Source organism: Pteropus alecto, unplaced genomic scaffold (genome assembly GCF_000325575.1).
Source record: "Pteropus alecto unplaced genomic scaffold, ASM32557v1 scaffold3, whole genome shotgun sequence".
Taxonomy (NCBI): domain Eukaryota; kingdom Metazoa; phylum Chordata; class Mammalia; order Chiroptera; family Pteropodidae; genus Pteropus; species Pteropus alecto.
Window position 1 is genome coordinate 42,303,235 of NW_006442484.1, and position 26,624 is coordinate 42,329,858.

General features: G+C 33.3%; 1 protein-coding gene across 1 annotated transcript in view; it reads right to left on the bottom strand.

Moving 5' to 3' along the window:
* Nucleotides 1–26,624, bottom strand: part of METTL8 (methyltransferase like 8) — a 39,196-nt gene that overhangs the window by 8,529 nt on the left and 4,043 nt on the right. Inside the window, exons 2-4 of the mRNA XM_006921184.3 lie at nt 14,444–14,535; nt 5,754–6,124; nt 4,002–4,051 (exon numbers count right to left, since the gene is read on the bottom strand). Of these exons, the coding sequence (XP_006921246.1) occupies nt 4,002–4,051; nt 5,754–6,124; nt 14,444–14,535 (513 nt within the window). The remainder of the gene's footprint in view (nt 1–4,001; nt 4,052–5,753; nt 6,125–14,443; nt 14,536–26,624) is intronic.

Sequence of the window (26,624 nt, forward strand, 5' to 3'; positions counted from 1 at the left end):
CTTAGCTACTCTTCTCCAAAGATCCTCAGACCCCTGTGTCCCTTGGTGCTTCATTCCTCTTCCTGTGTGTACAACTCATTTGGCTCCTGGGCCCCTGGAGCCCTGATAGGGCAGAAAAACATATATACATATAACAGCACGTAAATACAACTTCTAAAGAATAAAACACTAATATGTTAATTCTTACCTATCTTTTCAAGTTATTGTCAAACTTTTATTGAGCCTCATATATGTGCCAAGCATTAGAATACAAAGTAGTAAATGAAATTATGTAATAAAAAAGCAAGGGTATGAATTTTGGAGCCAAATAGACCTGCGTTTAAATCCTAGATTTGCTACTTCTTAACTCGGTGAATTTGACTAAACTTAGTTGCTTTATTTACAAGATGTAAATAAATTAAATTCAGCATTTTTTTTTTTTCCAGGGTTGGGTGAGGATGTTTATCCATACGAAAATTTTGACTAATTTTAGTGGGCCTCCACTGAACTTACACAGGTTCTGTTTGGCCTTTATCTGAAATTCAGGAACAATGGTTGGACCATGGTTATTAATGGGCAGGCATATACTTTATCCTTCTTGATCATCCCTCGTATGCTGGTATCAAATAATTCTTGCATCATGTTGCTTAGTACCATGTCTGAACCACAAAAAGAGATCAGTATGTCATTAAACAGTAATTATAAGTATGGTCCTGGCTTTTGCGGATTTTATAGCCTAGTTGGAGGCATGGTTGGTTTTATACAATTACTATAGGAATGTGGATAGGGCAGCTGCTCAGAGTCTTGTAAGTCTTAAGAATTTTGAAGTAGGAGGATGAGGAGAAGGGGAAGGAGAAGGTGAGGAGAAGGGGAAGTGGTATAAAGGTTTAGAGGTGGGAGTCTCACACCAAGGATGAGAAGTGGAGTTGATCCCAAGAGCTGAAACTGGTATGTGGTAGGATATCCAGGTGGGAGGTGAAGCACATAATTAGAACTTCTAATTTGATCAGGAGGCATTTAAAAAAAGTAAGATTTCTAAATAAATATGGAATACAAGCACAAATATGCAATTAGCAAAATCTCACCCAGGCTCAGATTACACTCTTAATGCTACTCATTGATCAATACTGTACAACACATTCATTCTGTGGCACTAAGGATTGACATATGACTTAAGATCTGTCCAAATAAGTTGAAGTATGAGGAACAGAACTTGGTTATGAAAAGTTAACCAGTACTGAATCAGAGTGAAAACTTGCACTGCTTGTTTTTTCTCATCTGTCTCATACAAAAACAGTGCTTTATTGCAGCACCTATCCTTATTATTTTCTATGAAATCCATATATTTGTGACTCGTAATTTGATGGATTGTCACAATTGTTTGAAATATTCTCAATAAACACTCGGATGTATATAGCACTATGCGATATGATGGCTAAGCGCAAGGGCTCTGGAACCAGACTGCCTAAAATTTGAATCCTGGCTCTACCATTAAGTTGTATGACCTTGGAATAGTTACTTAATCTTTCTGTAAGTTTGTTTCCTCATCTTTAAAACATAAACAAACATGGCATATAAGGTGGCTGTGAGGACTGAATGGATTTATATAAAAAAAGTTTCTAGAAAGGTGTCTAACTCAGAGTAAGAAACAAATAAATGTTTGTCATTATTATTATATTGTTGCTGTTGCTTTTATTCTTAATGATTTATCACATTATTAAAGGAAGATCTGCCTCTACCTTTCAGGAACTTAAAAACTTAAGAACTTAATAAAGTTCTATGAAAACTTCCATTGAACTCAAAATGCTTCTCTGGACATTGGCACATCTAGCTCATTATGAAAAGTATGCAGTCTATCTTTGGGTAGTGGTTACTAAACACCCACAAGACACAGAACAGTCTAGTAGCTAAAGGAAATCATGGGCCATTTGCCACATGTCTTACCAGAGTGGCAGCATAACCTCTGAGACTGAATTCCTACTGCATCAGTAGCCCACGTCAAAGTCTTGTGACCACTCAATGCCTTTCCAGAGTTTTTCTATAAAATCAGCTGACTGCCTTGGCTCTTCTCCCAGTGAGCAGGTGTAAATATCACTACCATGACCACACCACCAAGCACTCTCTTGGCAGAGGGTTTAACAATTAAATGATCCTTGGAGAACGATAGGACTTCTCAATTCTGGAGGTCTAATAATGGTAAAATATTCTGAAAATGTAAAACATTAATCCTGTACTCTCTAAAAGTAATAAAACATAATTTCTTAGGTGGGGAAAAAAGTCTAATCCTTTCTTTGGAAGGTTAATCACTGGTTGCCTTTTAAAGATGAATTAATTATCTCAAGTTATTAAGCTGCAATGATTTCTAAAATATGGATATGAAGCAAAAAAGAAGACACGGCAAAGAAGAGCCAAGGAATGAGGAGGCAAGAGCTTGCAATTATTAGTTGGAGGGAGAAGTAGAGAGGGAAAAATACAACTAACAAGTGGGGAATCAGATATTAATCAGTCAATATGTACTGAGCTCTACCTATCTATATTGTATGGTTAGGATATCTGAAAAATCAGATTAGGGTAAAACATGTTGTCAGCCTCAAGGAATATAAAAAGTGGCTGGAGAGACAAGACATAGGAAATGACATGCTAAATAATACCTTGAGCTGAGCCTAAAGTACCACATAATCAAATGTCAATGTAGTAGACTTATGTGTATTATAAGCTTGGAAATCACTGGGATGAAGGAACCTGGTTATATGCTATAAAAGAACAGGCAATTTCAGCCTAGAAATTGAAAAAGGGAAAATGAAGAAAATAAGAACAAAAAGAGAAAGGCCATTCAAAACTGCAAATTTGCCAGCATCACTTCTGCCTGTCCACTTTAATTGGTTATTTGATGTTATCAGGGAATTACTTACTATTCATTATATTATGTTTATAATAGTATTAAAGAATGTCTTGAATTTTTTGAGATACGTCATAAGACATGTCATATTTAAAGATAAAATGTCATGATGTTGGCATTATGTTAATAATTTTTGAATTGAGGTGATGGGTATATGGGGATTTGCTGTGTAATACTCTTTATTTTTCTGAATGCTTTCACATTTTCATAACTAAAGTTATGAAATAGTATTGTTAAATTTAAAAATATGCATAGAGAAAAGATTGAAAGGAATTATAATAAAAATTCTGTCAGCAGCTATGTTAGGATAATGGGGATGATGGGTGATTTTCCTCCCCTTTTCCTATAATGGAAATGTTCTAGAATGTGTTTATGTTGATTTTGTAATGGAAAAATAATATGAAAGCTATTAGGTAAACAAACTACAACAACAACAAATAACAAACTTGACAGACTAGCCATAGGTAAATGGTGTTAGAAAAGTTTTGTAAGGTGTGTCTTCATCATGGAAATACTAATACATATACGTGAGGTGGTGGACAATAGGAATAAGTCAGGAGAACATCTCTGTCCCTATCCTTTACTTTTGCTTTTTTGAGTTTTAGGGTTAGCTGCTATTACCTCCAAACAATTCCAAGTCTAGAGACAATAATTTGACATCTGATGGTTTTATCTTGGATATGGCTCTAGAAGTGATGACAAAATAAAATAAGGGTTAAAGTATAACCTTTAAATTCAATTCTCTATGTGTAAAATGACACTTGCTTGTCTTTGAGGAGCAAATTAAATATCTAAAGTTTAGCAATTCACAGCTAGAGGAAGGATCAAATCTCTTGCTCTTTTTTTTTGTTTTATTATCTCATCCATGCACACACACGAGTGTAAAAAAATACTTCAGTCTGTGGTGGACAACCCATGGCTGTGAAACATTGTTTTCAGAGTAAGTCCCAGTTCACTTTAAATTGGGCACTAAGACTAAGACACTACTTTTGAAACTTGTCTTAGTCATTGTTTACATGGGAACAAGAACACACTACTGTCATATATATAACAACATTTTTCCAGAACTTCTCAACATCCCATACATATATAAAATTTTGTAGAAGAAAACTCTAAAACTCACTGCAAAGTGTTCAGAATTGGAAAAACACTATTTCCAGCACCACAGCCAACCTAAAATCAAAAGAACAAACAAATATCATGAAAACAAGGTTAAATTTTCCTTACTATAAAAAGAAATTTACTGTATCTCTGGTATGTATAGGAGAATTTTTAAAACTCAAAAGCAATGAAATAAATCACAAGATTTATACTGAGAAATTTGACTATGGAAACATTTAAAATTTTTACACACCAAAACCCAAAATAAACTGAATTAAAAGGTGCCCAACATTCTGTGAAAAAAAAATTTGCAATAAATATGATAAAAAGGCAGAACTCATTAAAGAAAAAAAAATTATAGCTAAATAAGAAAATAAATAGAACACAAAAGATGTACAAATGGCTTCTAACATTTTAAAACTATGTGACCTATTTAATAATCAAAGAAACACAAATTAAAACAAGGTATAATTTTTAATAAAGTGGAAAATACTAAAATAAAAATATTCCAATCAATGAGGGTGTGATGAAACAGATATGCACTGCTGTGAACTGGTATTAGTACCACTTCTTAGAAAACAATTTGGCAAAATCACATGATATCATTTATATGTGGGATATAAACCTAAAAGCAACAAATGAGCAAGACAAACAAAGAGACTCATGGACATGGACTATAGGCTAGTAATTACCAGAGGACGATAGAGTAGTGGTTACTAGCGGGGTGGGGGAGGAGAGGGGAGGTAGGTGGGAGGAGAGGAAAGGTAGATGGGGTAAAAGGGGTTAAATATAGGGGGACAAAAAGACATCTAACTATGGGAGATGAACACATAATATAAATGTATATATACCTTAGTGGTAAAATGTACAGCTGAAACATACCAGATTTCATTAACCAATGTCACCATAAAAATTAATTAATTTTTAAAAAAGATGGTAGGTAACAATCATGGCAATATATCTTAAGAGTATTAAAATTTGTTATAAATTATGAACTAGTAAATCTAACCTAAGATAATTAAGGAAAGTGTGGAAAACTCTATATACACAAAGATGTTTGCTGTAGAAACCTGAAAACAATTAAATGCTCAATGGTGTGAAAATAGATAAGTAGAATTACAGTATTCTACATAGTAAAATATTTCACAGCCATAAAAATGTTTATAGAGAATTTTTAAAAACAGGGAAAACAAGTTATGATTTAATGTTAAACAGAAACAAAGCAAACCCCGCAAATACAGGTACAGTATAACTCGATAATATAAAACGGTCTAAACAAAAGGAGAAAAAGTCAGTAAAAAGTTATCAGTGGTTAAATTCATTGTTTGTGAGATTATAATTTTATTTCTCTTATGTACTCTTTAGCAAATTCTATTAATATATTATACCTTTATAATCAGAAGGAAAAAATATTTTTAAAAATAGAAAGTCAAGATCCATACCGGATTATAGGAAATTATATATCTCAGTTATTTCTATTTCAACTAAAATAGGGTAATAACAGAAAGAGAAAGAAATTAAGGCAAAAAGTTTACTGGTATTTAAAACTGCTTTCAAGTAAAAAATTAAAAGACAAATTAAAAAAAAATTAAAACCTGACTGATTAAAGATATGAGCCCCTAACATTTTTTTATGCATAGAAGTATACCTAACAGTTATTTAATTAGATTTGATCATTTCCCCCCTAAAAAATGTGGCTCATTAATAAAGTAACATGGAATATACATTTTAAAATAATTAGTCACCTCCCATCTTTGCCCCTGCAGTACAGTACCTCTAGGATTCTGAAAGTGGCGTTGCTACCAGGAAATAGCTCAGTCTTCAGAGGTCCTTTTCTGTGTTTTTCAGAGTCTAGGTTGGAAAAATTGGATCCTGCTTTGCTTTGACTATCTGACAAGCCAGAACTTTTCTTACAATGACTTTTTTCTTCAGGCATAGCATGGCAGTGCATTCTTGAAAAACAATTTGCAGGGTTAGTTTTTGCATGATCCCATGATAATTCTGTTGCCTTCTCTTCGTTTTTTTGATCAACTGGAAGAATTTCAGGAAATTCTCTCAACAGCCAATTACGATCCTTGAAAAATTTATTCTTATGAATCTTATAAAATGTGTCCCAATATTTCCTAGCTTCACTCTCATACTTAACTAAAAGAGAAAAAAAAGGTTTATTTTACTATGAATTATATTCACTATTATTTATCATTTTAATAACTATATATAAGTTAAATGTTAAATATACATTATTTATCACTTATAACAAGTATATTTACTATTAAAAAACTTAACTCCTATTTATCTGATTTTTTTTTTAACCTCTTTAAGGCTAAAACTATAGGGTATTAATTCTCTCAAAATGTATAAATGTGTGGGTTATTTAGTCCAGCTGCTTCTAACTTAATTGTTTGGCTGATAAGTTTTTGTAAGGAGTATAATCATTGCAAACTACTTTCTACAGTCCATTCTTAGAATTGTAATAATCATTTTTTATCAATAACCTGTAAAGCTCTTTATTATCTCAGAAAAAAGATACCTCATTTTTTGTCTGTGTAAATGTAGTTTCAATACAATGTCTGTGCAAATTGGTAATCAGACAGGAAATTGTGGAATTATAAATGATATAATCTTAGAGCCAGAATGGTCCATTTAAATACTCTACTCCAATCCACTTGTTTTGCATTGGAAGAAAGACAGCACAGAAGAGATGAACTCAATTGTTCCAAGTGCCAGAGCCCCATCACAGCAGAACCAGGCCACATATCTTGACTCCTGGAGTCTAGGGGGCATCCCATAACTTAATTCTTCCCTCACCTTCAGAGCAATCTCTTCTTGTTGGCACTGCCTAACATGAGAGTTTCTGAAGCTCTTTTAAAGGAGACATGCATTTTGTGATGTCAACCCTTATTTCCCTGGGTCCCAGGGCCCTAAGATTTAATGTTAGGTGAAACATACATGTATGTATATACACATATTTACTTTTACATGTACAGAAGAGTCCTAGAAAGATAATCGCATAATTAGTAATACTGGCTGCTTAGAGGGGAGCTTAGAGGCTGGGCACCAGGGTTTGGGAAACAATTTTCATTTGAATTTTGATCTGTGTGAAATTACTATCTATACTAAAAATAAATTAAACTAAAAATAAAAATAAACTCAATTCTTTCATAATTTTAAAGAAGCCCCTCCCCTCAGAACAAGCAGTGCTTATAGTCAGGTTTGTCTGTGTTACAGAGCCCTGTCCTAAAGCCCTTATAGTTTTTCTTTTCTTTCCATTTTTATCTTTATGCCTCTGTACCATGGATCTCCACCCATCTGGCCACAAGACTTCCTTCCCATCAAGGCTGAATTGTATCTGGCAGCAGGACCACTATAAAGACAGAAACTCCCATATGTATTTAAGGTCTGAGAACTGAAAGTAGATCTCTGAACAAAAGAATTACGTGATATTGAAGTCTAAAACATGCTCACATCTGCACTAGTGGAAAGAAGCCTATTTATGGTTAATCTAAAAATGTTGGATATTTATCTTTAAAATATTTCTATTTCTACTTTTAAAAATTGGAGTGTGCCTGATATCCTGGATAAGAAAACAAAACAACATTCTTAAAATCAGATTCAGAAGGAATTAGGAAACTGTCAAATTTCCTCATGGTCTTCTTATACCTTCTCTTCTTTCTTTTATCTTAAAAACTCTCTATGCTGGTAAAAGATTTTTCTGCTTAATAAAAAGTAACTACCTAAGAAGGTCTATATTTAGTCTAATCTCTAGTATCTGAGTTTCTAATACCAATCTACTTTTTACCTATCGGTAAATAGAATATAATACTATACCTTGATTAATTTGTGGAAATATTCCCCTAGGAATTAATTGGGGGAAGAATGGTAGACAGCAGGGGAGTAACATGAAAGAAAAGATATTCAGAGCAGTACTATTCATAATAGGAAAAAGTGGGAAATAACTCAAATATCTCAAAACATCGGAATGACCAAGCAAACCATATAGGTCAAAACAGAGTAACTCTGCATAGAAGTTAAAATTTAAACAATAATATTTTAAGAGAAAACATTTATACAAAATGGTCTATACACTGATTACAATTCTAAAATTTATTTTACATTCAGTTATAACAATCAGATAAAAATTTGGAGTGATGGTAACAACTTGATTATTATGTAGTTCTTTCTTTTGTAAAGTTTTATCTATATTTTACACAAAGACAGAGAAACTTAGTTGATTCTTCATTCAACTTGCCTACATAGTTTCCTAATTTGATGAGGGATTGAATTAGAGCATCCCTCTGTTCAAACTCTAAAAAGTCTACGTACTTTCCTACTAAACCCATGACTTTATGGAGAACATTAAACATTAACAGTTCTACAAACTATGAAATACTGAATTAGACTGTTGTCATATGAGCCTGCATTATTTTAATTTCTACAGTTTATAAAGAAGATTAATCTGCAGTGAGATGATTGGAATTTGGTTAAGATATCAAATATATCAAGGACCTAAATTCAAGCCTAGCCTATGTAGTCTTTAAAAAGGATCCGATTGTTATTAAAAGATGATAGTCAAGGTCTGCTAATATATATACTTCCAAGACTTTTTCATATATTTCTCCAAAATTAAGAAAAAAACCCCAAACAATTATATAAAGTATTATACCAATAACACAGCATTAAAAATAATAATAACACTTACTGAATGTTTATTATGTGCCAGGCACTATGTCAAATGCCTTAAATGGATTTTTTTTCCTATTTAATCCAAGTAATACCTCTTATATTATTATTGAAATTTACAAAGAAACTCAAGGTCAGAGGGAATAAAATTTTTTCCTAAGGTCACCCAGAAGAGCTACTACCTGGACCAAGTCTATTAAACTTTAAAGCTCATGTTTTTAACCATTACACTACATTGTTTCCCAAACACAAAATCAATACCAACTCCCTCCAAAATGTCTCTGAAAATAATCTGTTTTTCTGATTCTGTACTTTTCCTCTCATTATAAAACAACAAGATGAAAGTAAAACCTCAGCATGACTTATAATCAGTATAACTAAATTGTAAAAATAATGCTGATTAGAGTGAACCTTCATAGGAACAGGTCAGAAATACAGAATTAATTAAACTCCATTTGAATTATATAAATTCTACAAGGTTATATGCTGAAATTACGATGAGCAATGGCAACATAAAATGCTCTGTGAGAATACATGGGCTAGTGAGATAGAAACAAAATAGAAACAGCACCCAGGATGGGCTACGGGAAAGGCTAATGGACTGGACCTTTTTTTTTTTATGCTTTTTAAAGTTGTGTTTTCAGCAGTATCTCCAATCAATGCTGGCAACTCCATAGTTACCAGTAATGTGTGACAGCTTCTGAGATCCTGCAGATTGATACTCAAACTCATAGTTATGGTTATGAGACAATGTAAACACCTTCAGTATATGATTTAATTTCCTGAACTGCAAGAGTATCTGTGATAACAGGGGATTTGGAAGAGCTACTTTCCTGACCATGAGTGAAACATTTAGTTTCAACCAACTGTTGAATCATCTCAAGTTCAGGTCAATAATGGTAAAATATATATATAGTGTGGAGAAATCTGCCCTGTTTTCATCGTGTCCAGATAACCTTCTAAACAGGTATATTAATGATCAATTTTTCTTGCAGAAGCATTTTTCCTTTCACTTTCCTCGGCTGCCAATTCAGAGTTAATTGCCCTGTGCCAATGACAGTAAAAGGGATGTAGTGATCTGTTTAACCACAGCCAGATGAAGCAACTTCTCAATTATTCACTTATTAAATTCAGTATTGCTGAAGGGAAGAAGAAATATGACATACTAACCATATTTAAATATTCAAAATTCAACCTGAATCACACTGAATATCACAACTAAGAAAATGAATTAAACCATTTATGTATCTGACATATATGATATGATTAATATGAATTATGAAAATTTATTCTAAGTTGCAGTGTAACCAAAAGCAATTTAAAGTTATTTTTGCATATCAATTACGCAAATACCTGAGCTCTCAAAGTTGAAAATTTCCACATGTCACTTATAAAGTTCATTGTCTAATAAATGCAAACTCTTAAAGTATGAAATGAAAAGTACATTTCTAAGAGTACTGCATGAAATTTTAAACAAATAAAGCTGATATATAAACAAGTACCCTAAATTCATCAGCACACAAAAATTTTGGCTACTCTATTTTTTTTTCACATAGGATACCCTCAAGTGGTTAAGGTATAGTGGGGTTCTTTCACGATTTTGCTTGGCATAGATAACTCATCCTAGGTAGGCAGTTATTTACAAGGATATTTAAAAGTAAAAACAGCAGCTGCTTTTGTTATTAAGTTTTAAAAGCCCATTACATTTTCTAAACAACCAGCTGAGATATAACACACTGGAGATTATGTTAGAAAATTATAAAATATAATCATGTTAACGCAAAAACTGCCAAATGTAGCTTTCTCATTTCTTGGAATTAACCTGCTTTTAAAGAAATATGAACTAAAAATAAAATTTAAAAGAAATCACCAAGGATATGTGGAATTAAAAATCATTAATCTGGACCTCTAATTGAAAGAAACATTGCCAATGAGAGCCTGGATACTATACATTTTGATCACAGAAATGAAATGTCAACCATTCCACAGCAAAAGACTGTTATTTGTAATGGATAAGTTCTTATTTTCAGAATTGTGATGGTGTTTCCTGACTTCAGTCCTCACTAACAACTGAGACAATAGGTGAGAATAGGATATGGAGTGACAGGACAGACTGACACACAGGGAGACCAAAAGAAATGTACTAGAGAGTTGGCTAGCATGGGAGAACAACCAGTATTTCCTCTCAGTGGCATTAAAATAAGTGAGATAAGATCAATAAACAGTGCTCCTGCTCTATAATGAGCTGCAAAAAGAATATTTTGTGATGGGAGAAAGCTGGCTCTTAAAGACTTAGGGCTCACCTAGGTAAGAAGAAATGGTGGTTAACAGAAACACTGGGAGAAGAACTGGGTCAGAGCTTCCTTTGGATTTTCACAAAGTTTGGGAGTAGAGCTTTTAAATGGATCTATTCACCTTGACCCATATTCATCAGAGGCATTAAATATGAAATTAGAAGCCTCTGCCAGGGCTTCTGCAGACTAGCAGCTCTATGATCCTTGGCAGAGACTGGACTGGATGGCTGGGTAGGAATATACTCTCATTGTAATGCCCTATCACTCAACATAGTTCCTGAAATCAAAAGTTTTCTTTCTTTGCCACCCTCATAGCAGCCTCAGTTGCTGCTCTGTGCAAACTTGCTTAAGTGTGATAAAATGGTCACCCTCACTGTGTGTTCCTCTCCTTGTCCCCTGACATGTATGAAGTCCACTGCACTGAGCAGTGTTGCAAGGGGGACACAGATGGGACCCAGCAGAAATCTTGATCACTTTGAGTAGTTTTAAAATGGAATCTTTTGTTCCATGTCTCCACGGCAGCCAGAAAACTTGCTCAAAAGAGACTGGACATGCTAATAAGCAAACCAAATGCTTCAAAGCAGTATCATCAGTTCTCTATAGCCTGCTTTTCCTGCTTCTATAGAGAGAGCCCAGTCACCACCTTTCTATTTCAGTCACACTATGGTTCTGTGGGAACTGTCATTTTCCTCTACTGCGGTTTCCAAGGCCCTAAAATAACCTTCTCATTAGCTTCACTCAAATTCATTGTTAACATAAATAGGCCAAAATAGACAGCCACATACAGAGCACTTTAAGGGAACATCATCAGCACTGCTCATCTATTTATGTTCAAACAGAAATATTCAAAAGAATGTGAAAAAAAATCTTTGGTTTTTCATATTATCAGGAAAAATACCGTGGATAATTTTTAACTTCCTGGAAACGAATTAAGATGACTGATAACTTTTAATTCAGTTTAGGCTTGACTGTCTCTGTCACATCCAGGTGGCCACTAGCAGAAGCTTGAGTAATGTGGAAAATATGTCTGTGCAGCTGCTGGCAAAGAAGCAAAATTATACTTCCTCAGAAACAGTGTGACAGAGTTCCTGCAAAGGAATGCAATGCTGGCTGATTTGTAAGCAGAACTGCCACTGGTATGCACCCTCAAATCCAAACCCAACACTCACTGGCCATATTCCACTCTGGACTGCATGGCTGGAGCTCATAAAAATAGAATGGTTCCACTGTGGACCAGGTGCTCTTCTTTCTTGTCCACATTCAAGATTAGGATGAGGAAGAGAACAAGCTCTCAGGAAGAGCAAATGATGCCAGAGGATCGGATAGGGTAGCTCTGTTCCCTTCCCTGGTTAAGAGCAACTAATGAGGGCTGTCTCATTAGCTCAGTTCCATAGCTATTTTTGCTTCAAACTTTAGCCTCAATTATAGACTAAAGTCACTAGAGCAATAGTTAACTACTACTGGGGTTAGTGATTTGCACTATGCTTGGTTAGCACAGAGGAATGCAAACATCTTTCCCTGGGACGTTTCAGGACAGCTGATCAATCTGTCCTGAAAATTCTATTTCAAGGACTGATAAACTTTTTCTGTAAAAGGCCAGACAGTTGTCTTTGTAAACTACGTACGGTCTCTGTTGCTACCATTCAACTCAATACGGAGTTGAATGGTAGCAACAGAGACCGTACGTAGTTCACAAAGCAGCCATAGACAATATGTAAACAAATGAGTAGGCCCGTGTTCCAATAAAACTTTATTTATAAAGACAGGCAGTGGGCTAGATTTGGGCCACAGCCACAGATTGCTAACACTTGCTCTATCTAATGGGTACACTGATATTGCTATAAGAATGACTTAGAATGATCATGACCAGAACCAAGTTGTTCTGGCAAAACTAATCTATGGTATTAGAAGCCAGAATAGTGATTGCTCATCGTGGGTCTGAGGGGTTACGGGAAGTATTGTAATTGAGATGGAACATGAAGAAGTTTTTGGGTTACTAGTAATATTCTGTCTCTTGATGTGGGATTTGGGAAAATGTATGTGAGTATTTATTTATGAATTGTGTAAATTTCTGTGTGTATTCAATAAACTATTTTTTTAAATAAAAAAGAACCAAGCTGTTTTAAAGAAGAAATGATTTTAAGAAAAATAAGGTAGAAAATCCTATCTAGAGTGTAGATGTTCAGCAAAGTATTTGTGGGTTCCCAGTAAGGTAGTAAGGACATAGGAGAAATTATTTTGTGTGTGCTTTTTAAAAAAATTGTGGTAAAAAACATATAACATAAAATTTACCATCTTAACCATTTTTAAGTATACAATCCAGCAGTGTTAAGTATATCTGCATCGTTGTAAAACATCTCTACAACTTTTTCATCTTGCAAATCTGAAACTCTGTACTCATTTACCAACTCTGTGTTTCCCGTCTCTCTAGGCCCTGGTCACTGCCATTCTACCTTCTGTTTCTAAAATTTGACTATTTTAGATACCTCATGTAAGTGGAGACATATAGTATTTGCCTTTTTGTGACTGTTTTCTTTCACTTAACAAAATGCCCTCAAGTTTCATCTAGGTTATAGCATGTGACAGGGTTTCCTTTCTTTTTAAGGCTGAATAATATCTCATTGTATGTATATACCACATTTTGTTTATCCATTTATTTGTTGGTGTACATTTGGGGTGCTTCTACCTTTTGCCTGTTATGAATAGTGTTGCTATGAATATGGGTGTACAAATATCACTTCAAGACCCTGTTTTCGATTTTCCTTTTTTTGCTATATGTCCAGGTGAGGTAGTTAGATCATATGATGGCAGTTTAATTTTTATTGTTTTAAAAAGTTTCCATACTGTTTTCCATAGAGGTTGCACCGTTCTACATTTCTACCAACAATGCATAAGGATTCCCATTTCTCTACATCTTCACCCACACATTTTCTGTTTTTGTTATAGAAGCTTAGTTCCATTTTTTAGAAGCCATTTTGAAGGCTGGCAAGTCCTTACCTAAATTAAACTCTAAATATCAATGCCGCCAAGAAAAGTACCTCACATCCTTATTGAAACTTTGTGTTTATCCTAGAAGCCCAGCAACATTTTGATATGACTTTACTTTCTCTGCTCAAGTTTTTGAATTTGCTGAGCATTCCCAACAAGTGAGATACACACAGCAAAGGAAAAAAGTTAAAGTTGTATTTTCCTATCTTGTTTGAAATGCCACTCATGTGTGTGTCTCTCTCAGAAAAAGCAACAATATCACTACCAAAAGAGCAAATACAAGGTGAATACATAATTTATTGCATTAACTTTGATCCCAGTCTACTGGAAAAACTGGGAATTCTCCCAAATGGAACAAGTGGTTTGGCAAAGGTAGAAGCTAAGGACTCTCCAAAGCAATGACACAATTAGGAAGAAAAGAGACTAAAGTGTAAACTGAATCAGTGGAAGGTAAAACAGAAAAAAAGCCAGGCTCCAAGAGCTATGACATTTAATTGCCTACCTTGCTCTTCCAGAAGGATTCGCACGGCTGAGTTTTCCTCTACTTTTTTCCTAGCTGCTGCTTCTTCTTCTTTTGACCATTGCATGTGATCCCTATCAAAATATAAAATGTCTGTAAAACATGCTTTATAACTGAAGAAGGCAGAAAAAGGGCGGCAGGGGATGCATCTTTCATTCTAGATTAGTCAAAGACATGATACAAACGAATCCATGTCAAATGAATATATTTTGTGTCAGATGTTCCTTCTAATAGTGCTAGTACAACCCTGGAACTCCTATGATTCTTTTGGTTAAATGTGGTTGAGCTGCAAGCTCCAGCCGCCTTTGGAAATGATTGCTGAAAATATGTCCCAGGAGATGGTGCAAGATTATTTGGTGCTGGTATGGTTTACTGTAGTTTACTCTAAGGCTAAATTCATTTGCCTTTTTGTTAATTTATGAACAGGGCATTCTCTAATAGTTTTTGAATGCTGCTTTTACAATACTTATATTTTAATACTTTGCTGTCAAAGAGACATGATTTAAAATATTTTATACTTATCCTGTTTTTAAAGTAACTTTAGACGTTTCTTACTAGCTGCCTTAATTTCTATAAATGGGTTCATTTACATTTAAATGATAGACTACTTAATATAGCATATAAAAGGGTCACCTTTCTAAGATCTGGCACTTTCATTAAGTATTTTTTAGTTTCAGAATTTAATTTCCCTATATGAAAAGATATTATTTCTGCCACAAAAATGTCTTTCTTGGAATAGAAGCAGCATCTTTATGTAAAAAAAAAAAAGGTGATTTTCTTGGTTCTGTTTTCCCAAAGTTTGCATTTCTCTTTTTGCAGTAGGTAAAACTAAAATGAATGATATAATTTCCTGAATAAACCATTTTTCTAAACAATAATTAAATCACATATCCCATAATTCAAGTTCCATATAGCTTATTGATCATTGTAAGAAAAACCACTAACAATATCATATGACATTCATAGCTATCTAACTGAGGAGAAAGGGGTAAACTATAAAATTCTTGAGGTATATCATTATGGTGACTGATAAAACATTAACTGAGACATATATGAAGCTGGGACTATGGACAGTTTATACAGGAAACATAAAAAATCCATTTTGATTGATTCTCTTGGATAATTGCAAATGAAATTAGGAGCTGGTTAATGGTCAGATTTCAGAGGATCTCAAATGTGAACAGTTTAGTAGTGTGCAAGACACAGTGAAGCAAAGGGACTGGAGGAAAGGAGAGCAATCAGAAGACTATTGCAGTAATCTAGGATTAATGAGTCCCAGGACTAAGGTGGTAACAATGGAAAACAGAAAGGAAGAGTGGAAAGAGAGACACTGTGATAAAAACTGTTATGTCTTGGAGATTAACTAGATGTAGGGAGTAGAAGAAGAATCAAGAATGATTTCAAGGTCTTAAAACTGAGTACCAAGAAAACTGGGGGTAACAAGGACAGAATAAGGAGTTGATTTTGGTGGAATGATGATAAGCTTGGTACTATTTTAAGTCATGTTTATGCAGTCATATGTGAGAGGGTGTTTTCCAGTGATCTGGCTATAAATATACCGCTGAAAGGTGAGAAACTGCTTTCTTTTAAGAAGGATTAAAACTGGTATACTGAAGTCACCGGGAGAAGCAAGTAATAATGTAAAAATCAGAGTTTCACACATGAAAATTTAACCACAATTATTTCAAATAATCCTAATCATTTATAACCCAAATAATCATTAAGAAGGTTTATCCCTTGCTTTAATAAGATTCAAATAGATTTTTGTTTTGGCTTATTTTCATATATGTGAGTAATCACATATATAACTTGGAGCTGGCAACTATACTTTATATATTAAGTATATATATATACAGAGAGAGAGAGAGAGAGAGAATGTTATTAAAGACAGCAAATCGTTTATTGAGAGAATCGTATTATTAAGGCTGGGGACAAGCTTCTCATATATAAATTTCTACAACACTGAAGAAAGAAAATAGAGCAATCCATCTCCCTGTAAAGAATCAAGCTCTGAGACAATGAGAGTATATGTGGTCTTTAGCTTTAAGCATTTGCTTTAAACTGTTAGTTCAACTTGCTTCTTCCTGAGTATTTAACAGATTTAGTTATTTCTTCAATTGCTCTAACTTCCTTACACTGTTCTTTATGTTGTTTCATTTTCTTAACTGCTAAGTGAGGGTAATATTATACCCTAAGCCACTGCAGAACAGATTTTCCACTGTACAGTTACAGAATCCCCACAGAAACCTATAAAATGTTCCTACTGTATTTATGAGACTTCCTCCAGACCTGCTGCTTTATGGCAGTTCTTTATATTAGAAAAGTCTGATTCACGTATACCAAAACTCAACAGACAGCAATAAGAATCATTCAAGTTTATAAGTAATAAATATAATTACAATAGAACTTAAGAATAGAAACAAATAACTAACAAACAAACTGAAAATAATCAGGTAATTAACAACAACTACTACTACCACCCAAGGGAAAAAAGTGGCTCACACTATTTGACATATGAATTATACTTCTGGGGATATACTGTAACAAAGTAATTCAAAAGAAGAGAGAAGTCAGGTACAGAGACGTATCTGTACAATAATATTTACTTGAATGCCAAATATAACAGTAAAAAAATTAGAAACAACCTCAGTGATAGGGTAATGAAAAAATTATGGTAACTCAAAGAAATACTATGTAGACATTTAAAATGATAAATATGAAGGTTATGTAACAATGTGGAAAAGTGTTTATGATATAACACGAGGTTAAAACAGCAGATTCCAAAATTACATATGTATTATAACAGCTAAATAAAGTTATATATGTACTGCGTGAAATAAAAACAATTCTGTTAGAATAATGGAATTAAGAGATAACTGTCTTAAAATTTACTTAATATTATAAAGTTGCTTCAACTAGAGATAAGTTTTTAAAAACTCTATTTATATAAAAACAATTGTATATTTAAGATATACAACAACGGTCATTAAAACTTTACATCATCCTCCTTGGGGGAAAACCCCATAATCCTTTTAATAAAAAGGAAGATGTATTTTCTTTAAAAAGAAAGATAAAGTAAAAAAAGAGAACTGAACAGAAAATACAAAGTTTACTGAATATTTTTTTGAAACTTGAATTTGAGAAAAAGCAACCTCAAAAACAAAAGATAGGATTTTTGAGTAAGAAATTTCCATAAGATGGCTGGTAGAATTAATACTTTTTATAATTTTGTGGCAGTCATAAGTCCTATGACCTCGGGTTATACATAAGTATGTATACATCTGTGTATTTCCTATTCCTTTATATGTATGGTACAAGGAAATGATGATTCCTTGCTTTAGCTTTAAGTTGATGGCTGTAACAGTCTAAATAATTGTGCATTTGGCTTGCTTTGGAATGTTAAAACACACACACACAAGCCAATTGTTTACCTTGAGTACAAATGTTTTTGAGGATCCTACCTATAGAAAATTCTGCTGAATGTGGTGCTACTTATTATAATTTTAATAATCAGATATAAACCAAAGCACCCAGTGTAAGCTATGTGTAGAATGTTCTTCTGACTTTGTCATTTACAGTGCATGCAAGTCTCATTATATAACAAAATTTAAAGACTTTTTTTTATGGCTTCAGTGCGTTTTATTGGTTTTCTTTCATAAGGACAACTTTAACATATATATTATGTTATGTTAGGTGACTAGCGAATAAAAAATAAAATATTCTTATGTAAAAAGAAGAAATGGAGTTTACTAGTTTCAGCTTAAAACTATATCAATAACCCTTAGTTTCATAAGTCATATTTATTAGTTTTAATAACAGAAAATTTTTAAGAGAAAAAGTTTTACCTGTCATTTAAATATCCTAATAAATTAACAGTTAATTTTACAAGTTCTCTTCCTATATTTGTGTACACATACACACATACACACACACACATTTTTTTCTACATAGCTAAAAAATCTTCATAAATGTGATTTAAAACTTCTGTATAAGACTTGTGATTTTGGCCCTAACAGAGTACTTAATAATGAACTTACCCTCCTGCCATAAACAATGATAAGAATGGATAAATATATAAAACAACTGTTTTTAGTCACTGGACTACATTTCAGACAGTGTAGGACTGTGATCCTTAAGAGAAATACAAAAGGTCAGTCCCCACATTCACCCTGGCTTTCTGTCTGGGGACATGTTCTAGACTAGTGCAGAAGTGGAGTCCAGACAGAGAGTGGCTGTCTCACTGAGTGTCAGCAAAATGTTGCAGAAGAGGGAGACAAACTGAAGGGAAGGCCCCTGAAGTCTGTAAGAGAGTTCTCGCAGGGTTTTTAGCTAGTGTTGGCTGTTCACCCATAGGATAGCCTAGTGGAGAGGATTCTGGGGGTGATGGTGGAAAAAAGAGAACTGATTGGACATAGGCAGTGAGTGCTTGCAGATATTAAAGTTCTGACTAAGACAATGGAGGGACCTCTCGGAATACCTCAGGTATGCAGTTAAGACCCCAGAAATGCCATGGGTGAGTACCAAAACGGTCTCACCCTAACAACACCTAAAATTAAATATGATCTGACCAAGAAGATTTGGCAATAATTTAACCACTTGCCAGAAAAAAACTCAGCGCCTTAATGATGACAACATAATCTAGATTCTATATAGGATATCATCCATAATGCCTACCATACAATCAAAACTATTAGCATGTGTATTTAAAGAAAGAGACGGACAGAATGACTAGATAGGGACGCCTCAGTAAAGAAATGGAAACTATTAGAAGGAAATTCAAGAACCAACCCTTATATAATATCCGAATTAAAAAATTAATTGGGTAGGATTGACAGCTAATAGACACCACAAAAAGAAAGGGGCCATAAACTTAAAAACTTAAAGGTGTAGAAATTGTCCAAAGTAAGAAACAGAGAAAAAAAAAAGAAAAAAAAATGTATATGTCTTGGTAACCTATGGGATAATACAAATTAGACTAAGAAACACATAAATTGAAGATCCACTCAAAAATAGAGGAGAAAGAATGAATAAGAAAAAAACTGAAAAAATACTGGCTAAAATTTTCCAAATTTGATTTCAAAAAAAGCAACCAGGAAGTCCAGGAATCACAGCAAACCCCAGGCAAGATAAATACACAGAAAACTGTTGAAAACTAAAGATAAAGAGAAATCTTAAAAGGAGCTTTTATATACAGAGGAAAAGCAATGCAAACGACAGCCAACTTCTCATCAGAACCAACGAAGGCCGGAATACAAAGGAATGGCATCTTTAAAATACTCAAAAGAAAATCTGTCAAACTAGAATCTACATACAGTGAAAATACCTTTTAATATTTTAAAATAAAGACATTTTCAGATAAACAAAATTTGAGAGAATTTGTTATCGGCAGACTCTACAAGAAATATTAAAATCTTCCAATATAATTAGATGAATATGTGGAACCATGTTGTCGTAAGGTTCTTACATTTTATATTAAGTAGGACAATATTAATTCTGACTGTTTAAGTTGGGGAAGCACATTGTAATCTCCAGAACTGTGGTTCTCAAAGCGTGGCCTACCCTTTCATGTGGTCCATTAAGTTAAAACTATTTTCATAATAATACCGTTATTTGCCTTTTTCACTGTGTCGACATTTGCACTGATAGTTTGAAAACAATGGTGGGTGAAACTGCAACTGCCCTAATATGAAAAAGGCAGAGGCACCAAAATGTCCTCGTGATCACTATATTCTATACCACCATCCAGAGGGTGGTGAAGATACTAGTTTTTGTTTTTCTAAAAAATCAATTCATTAAAGTACGTGCTTGATGAAACAGTAAAAATTATTTTATAAAATAATGATGCTTAGGTATACATATTTTTAATGTGCTATGTGACGAAATGGGAAGCACACATACAGCAGTGCTGTTGCATACTGAAATATGATGCCTGACTTGCAGAAAAGCACTTGTACTAATGTTTGCATTTTGAACTAAACTATCTGCTTTTTATTTTTTTATGGAATGCTATTTTTACTTGAAACAGCAACTGTAGAAAAACTATAGTTATTCAGACTTGGCTATTTGGCAACCTTAATAGTAAATGAAATAAAACCACCACTTTAAGAAAAACAAATGGCAATATTTGTTGACCAAGATAATTTTGTGCTTTCAAGCAAAAACTAGAATTTTGGAAGTTTTGTCCTCACCATGAGTTTGATAGCTTCCCAATACCTGGAAATTTTTCCTAATGAGATTAGTGGTGATCTTAACAAATGTGATTTTTAATTATTGTATAATGAAATGTATCGGCATCTGGAAGAGTTTCATAAAACATGGAACCAAAATTTTCCAAATTATCCATGCATGATGTTATAAAATGATGCATAGATAAAAGATTTAAAGTGCATGACATACCAATGGAATATAGCAGAATACCACACGTTTATTGATATGTTTTTTTAACATGATTTTATATTCCATATTGCAACTAAGAAACTACAACCACTGAGATTTAGTGATAGTTTCTTAGTTATGATATGGAATATTGATAGTGTCACATTAAGAAAAATACCTAAAATTATCTCAAAAGTCTTTTTAAAAACTCTCCTTTATAAATATATATCTATATTTATAAATTTTCTTCATATAATTCAACCTAAACAACGTATCACAACAAATTGAAGAAGCAGATAGAAGAATCCAGCTTTTTCATTAAGCTGACATTAAAGAAACTTGCAAACATTTAAAACATTGCTACTCTTTGCACTAAATTTTTGGGAACGAATAGATATTTTCATTAACATATGTAATTTATGTTAACATGTAATGAGCTTACTGCTGTTTTAAAATGAATTAATAACAATTTTTGATGTTTCAGTTTTAATTTCTAAGATGAAATATATCAATAGATATAATAAACATAAATAAAAGGTCTTTGGGGTCCTCAAAGATTTAAGAGCATAAAGGGGTCCTGAGACCAAAATGTTTTAAATTATTGCTCCAGAATAACATCTGAAAAATAATGCAAAGATTTATAGCTAAAAAGCCAGTAGAGAAAATAAAAGAATAAGACAAAAATAAAAAATAAAAAGAAAGATAACCAAACAAATTGTATTAATTTACAATGCTACCAGGACTGGGTGTTATTTTCAAATTCTCTTCCCCCTCCCATTATTTTAATAGATCTAAAAAGGGTATCATACTATTTATTCGTATTTCTTTTACTGTTGTGTATATTCCCATACGCTCACATGTACTTCCTCCTGTATCAACTTTCTATCTACGTCTGTTGCCCATTTATCCATATAACAAAAGGTTTTAGTACTTTTCTAACAATAAAACAAATATTCAAATGTTAACACTGAATATGGTAGTGGAAAATCATTTAAATTTTGTGTTTCTCAGTTTTTATATTAGTAAAGTAAGAATAATAGTTCTTAAAACAGTGTAAAATTATGATTAAATACTTTGAAAGTATAATCAATTGTAAGAGGCATCATGACTTCATGGATGTTAATTGGTGAAAAATGTCTCAAAATGAATGAAATATAGTTTTTATAGGTTTATCAGCTAATACAGTCATGCACCACATAAGGACGCTTAGGTCAATGACGGACAATATATACAATGGTAGTCCCATAAGATAATAATGGAGCTAAAAAATTCTTATCACTTAGTGATGGCAAAGCTGTTGTAATGTCATAGTGCAATGCATTATTATGTGTTTGTGGTGATGCTGGTATAAATCCTATCATTAGGTGACACATGCCTGTAATTAACTAACTTCAATGAAATCTTTTCTACTATTGACACTAATTTATAGTTTTGACTCTTGGCTGCCAACTTCTCTTTATGGCTATAATAAATATTTTTGTTAATTATTTTATTTAAGCCAGTTTTTTTATAAGGAATGAGTGACTTACAAAAGACACAACAAACAGAACCAATGTCCTCTCACTTCTGCATACAATGGAATAGAGGTCACAGCTGCTAGAAGAAACCAATACCTACTTCTCTTGTTAAACATTTATTGAGAACCTATATCTATTGGGTACTGGGCTGTGAATTGGATACATGGAGATGAAGACTTAGTAGAACTCAAAATTGTTCAGAAGATGAGGAGTTATAATCAGTTATTAAAGAATAATGAATTTATCAGGTAAAGAATAAGATGGGAATGGGTACATGAGGGCATTCTTTTTATATAAAAATTCAAATTCAAATAATACTAATGCATATAAAATTTAAAGTTTCATCTCTACTTGTCATCTTGAGATAAACACTGTAATCAGTATGATGTAGACCTTTCCATACTTTTCTTTGTATATAAAAATAAAGATATACACATGTAACACATGTACAAGAATTCCTTTATAAAAATGAGGCTATACTAGAGATACTTTCCTGTAACTTTAATGTCATATCATAGCCATCTCTTGATATCAGTATATGTATATCTCATTTTTATAAATTGCTACTTTACTTTCCAATGTATGGATGCAAGCCTATTTTTAATAGCTTTACTTAAGTATAATTGACATACAGTAAACTGCACATATTAGAAGTGCACAATTTGACAAGTTGACACATGAAGACACTCATGAAACCATTACCATAATCAAGATAATAAATATATCCATCATCCTCAAGTTTCCTTGTGCCCTTTTATAATTTCTCCCACCTCCCTTTCTTACCAGCCTTCCCTGTCACAAATCTGCCATCTTTCTTTATAGATTAGTTTGCATTCTCTAGCACAGTACAGTAAGAGTACAGTATATACTCTTTATTTCTAGCTTCTTTTGCTAAGCATAATTTTGAAAATCATTCGTGTTTTTGTGTATATCAATAGTTCATTCCTTTTTATTAACAAGTAGTATTCCATTATATAGACATACCACAATTTGTTTATCCTTTTATTTGTTGATAGATATTTGGGCTGTTTCCAAATCTGGCTATTACAAATTAAGCCACTATGAACAATCATATATAAGTATTTGTATGGACATACGTTTTGTCTTGGATAAATATCTAGAATGGAATGGCTCAATCATGTAACAGGTACATGTTTAATTTTTTAAGAAACTGCCAAGCTGTTTTCCAAAGTAGTTTTCCCATTTTACATTCCCACCAGCAGGGAATGGAAGTTTCAGTTCCTCTACATCCTCACCGACACTTGTTATGGTCACTATTTTGAATTTTGGCTATTCTAACAGGTATGTAGCAGTATTTCACTATGACTTTAATTTGTATTTCCCTAATGACTAATGCTGTTGGGCATCTTTTCACACACTCACATCTATGTATCTTCTTGGCGAAGTGTCTATTCAAATATTTTGCCTGTTTTTATTGGGTTGTTTATTAACTTTTGAGAGCTTTCTTCTATATATTCTCATTACAACTCTTTTATCAACAATAAAAATGAACAAACTATAGTAAGGATGTAATGTATAGCATGGAAACTATAGTTAATAATACTGTATTGCATATTTCAAAGTTGCTAAGAGAGTAGATGTTAAAAGTTCTCATTATAAGAAAAAAAATTTAAACTGTGTGGTGATGAATGTTAACTAGCTTTATTGTGATTACTTCACAATGTATACAAATATTGAATCATTGTTGTATATCTGAAACTAATACGTCAATTATACCTCGAAAATGCAAAAAACAATAAATTACTGACACACAAAACAGCATGGTAAATCTAAAAATAATTATGCTTAGTGAAAGAGGTCAGACAAAAAAGAGAGTACATATTCTATAATTCCCCTTACATAAAATATTGGAAAATGCAAACTACTCCATAATGCATAATAAGTTCTTTCTTCCTTCTTCCTTTCGTTTTTCTGCAGATAAATTCTCTTGATACCTAACCTTATTCAAAGACTTGTTTATCTTTTCTCCACTTTTCTGTAACTGAGGGTGTCAGAGGTGGCAAGGGGAGGGGAAAACTCTACTGAGTAAGTGGGCAGTCATTATTAGGGGCCCCCCTCTTCTTTCGAGAGTCATTAAGCCTCACGCTAGGTTTCACTTACATAGTTACGATGTGTCTTATTCCTAACAGGTTCATCTTGGGCTTTGGACAGTTCCCTCAATTCAGCATGGAACCCTAGCAAATGGTGAGCCCTGTGATTTTCCTTGTTCTGCTGAGACTTCAAATTCCTCTGCAATAGGTAAGAATGTCTATTTTCGAGGGTTCTTTCTCAGTCTTTGCTATGGCTGTCTAATGAGTATTAGTATTGATTTGACAGCTGATTTTCACTTCCTAATACTGCTTCTGAGGGATGAAGGTGGGTTAGGAGCCACTTCAACCACACATGAGTCTACAGTTTCTTTCCTTGGTCACTAATTTTCCACATTTCTAAACTTCTTGGGTTGCTGTTGGTAAAGTTTTTGCTTGCTTTTACTATTTCTTATTCATTTTGTTGAAAGAGGAATACTTTTTCAGATTTATCCTATCTTCTTTACCCGGAGGATTCAGGTTTATTGGTGAAACAGACTAGAGCTCCTTTAGAACCACGACCATCTCTTATTTCTCTTTTGAGTACTCCACAGAACCTAGCCCAGTGATTGGTACATGTCGATATATAAAAAATGTCAGGGAAAAAAGATATCACTTCATGTTCTATAATGATTAACTCTAAGGATCCTGAACAACAAAGCCTGAGTATTTATCCTAAAATACTTCTTTTGTCACACCACTCACCAAGTCTCAAAATATGAAGCCTCTCATCCAACTGGGCTGGTCTGTTTGCTCGCTTTGGCATATATCTCATGTATTTTCAAATGCAGATCTTTGCTCGTGTCACCACCTGTCTAGAACGAATGGTCTTCACTATTCAACTCTTCCTCATCTTTCAGAGCCCAAGTGAAATCCTACCTACTCCACGAAGCCTCAGTGACTTTTCTTATATCCCCGTCTCAGGAATCTGTCAGTTCTGCAGACCTTTCCTACAGGAATCTGTCAGTTCTGCAGACCCTTCATTGTCTTCATCGCATGACTTGGCATATACTCCTCTATGCTGTTTACTTATTCATTGGTGTATATATCAACTTTTCATCTAATAACAACAAGAATTTTAGTGAGCACTTACTACTACTAAGAGTTTTACATATTTATTTCTTTTAATACTCACAACACCCTGTGAAAGAACTTGCTCAAGTTCACATAGCTGGAAAGGGGGTTAGAGTCAGGATTTAAATTCAAATTTTTTTTTTTTATTCTGAAGCCCATATTTAGCCACTATATTAACTCTCAGTCTAGTTGTAAACTTCTAGTAGACATGAACTGAATCGTAATATTTTTCTATATTGATTCTCTTATTCAAATATACTTACTAGGTGTCTATTACATGAGAAATATATATGAAAGCTAGCTATGAAATAGACATAAGCTAAACTCTTCTCTGAAGAATCACATAACCGAATAATGAGGGCAAAACAGACACATAAATAACAAAGTACTTGTTAGAAAATGGTAATAAGATAGCTGATTTTTATCATATATATTTTATATTATATATACTAATTTAATTCTCACAACCACCATATGAGATACACATTATTATTACCATTCCATTTTAGAGATGAGGAAACTGAGGCACAAAGAGATTAAATAACTTCCCAAGGTTAGACAACTAGTCAGTCTGTGCTCTCAACATCTTAACTAGGCTGTATCCCATGACAAATGTCATAATGGAGGTGGACAAAGAAAATGCTTCCTATATTAAAGAACTGTGCGTGAAACAGGGCAAGAGGAATCAGAGATAAATACAATTATATAAAGAAAATTCATACTATATAGTAGGAAAGAATTCTTGATATCTGAACTCTATTTAAATTCTGGAAACTGTCTATTATTTAAATGGGTTATGTTAACAGAAAGTCATTTTGCAATATACAGGATCTACAGAGAATGGCTTAGCTCAGTGCTTTTTAAACTGAAGGTCACAACTCTTTTAGTGAGTCATGAAATCATTTAGTTAGCCTAATCAACACTTAAAAAAAGAAACAGAAACAGTAGAATAGAATAAATGGAAACTATCTGTGCATGTCTTGCATGGTAAAACTGGACAGGAAACTTTTGTTCCTGTTTCATGTATTTGCATATGTTATATGTACATGTAGGTCCACGATGTAAACTGTACTTCATACTGTGGATCATGCCAAAAAGCTTGAAAGCTAC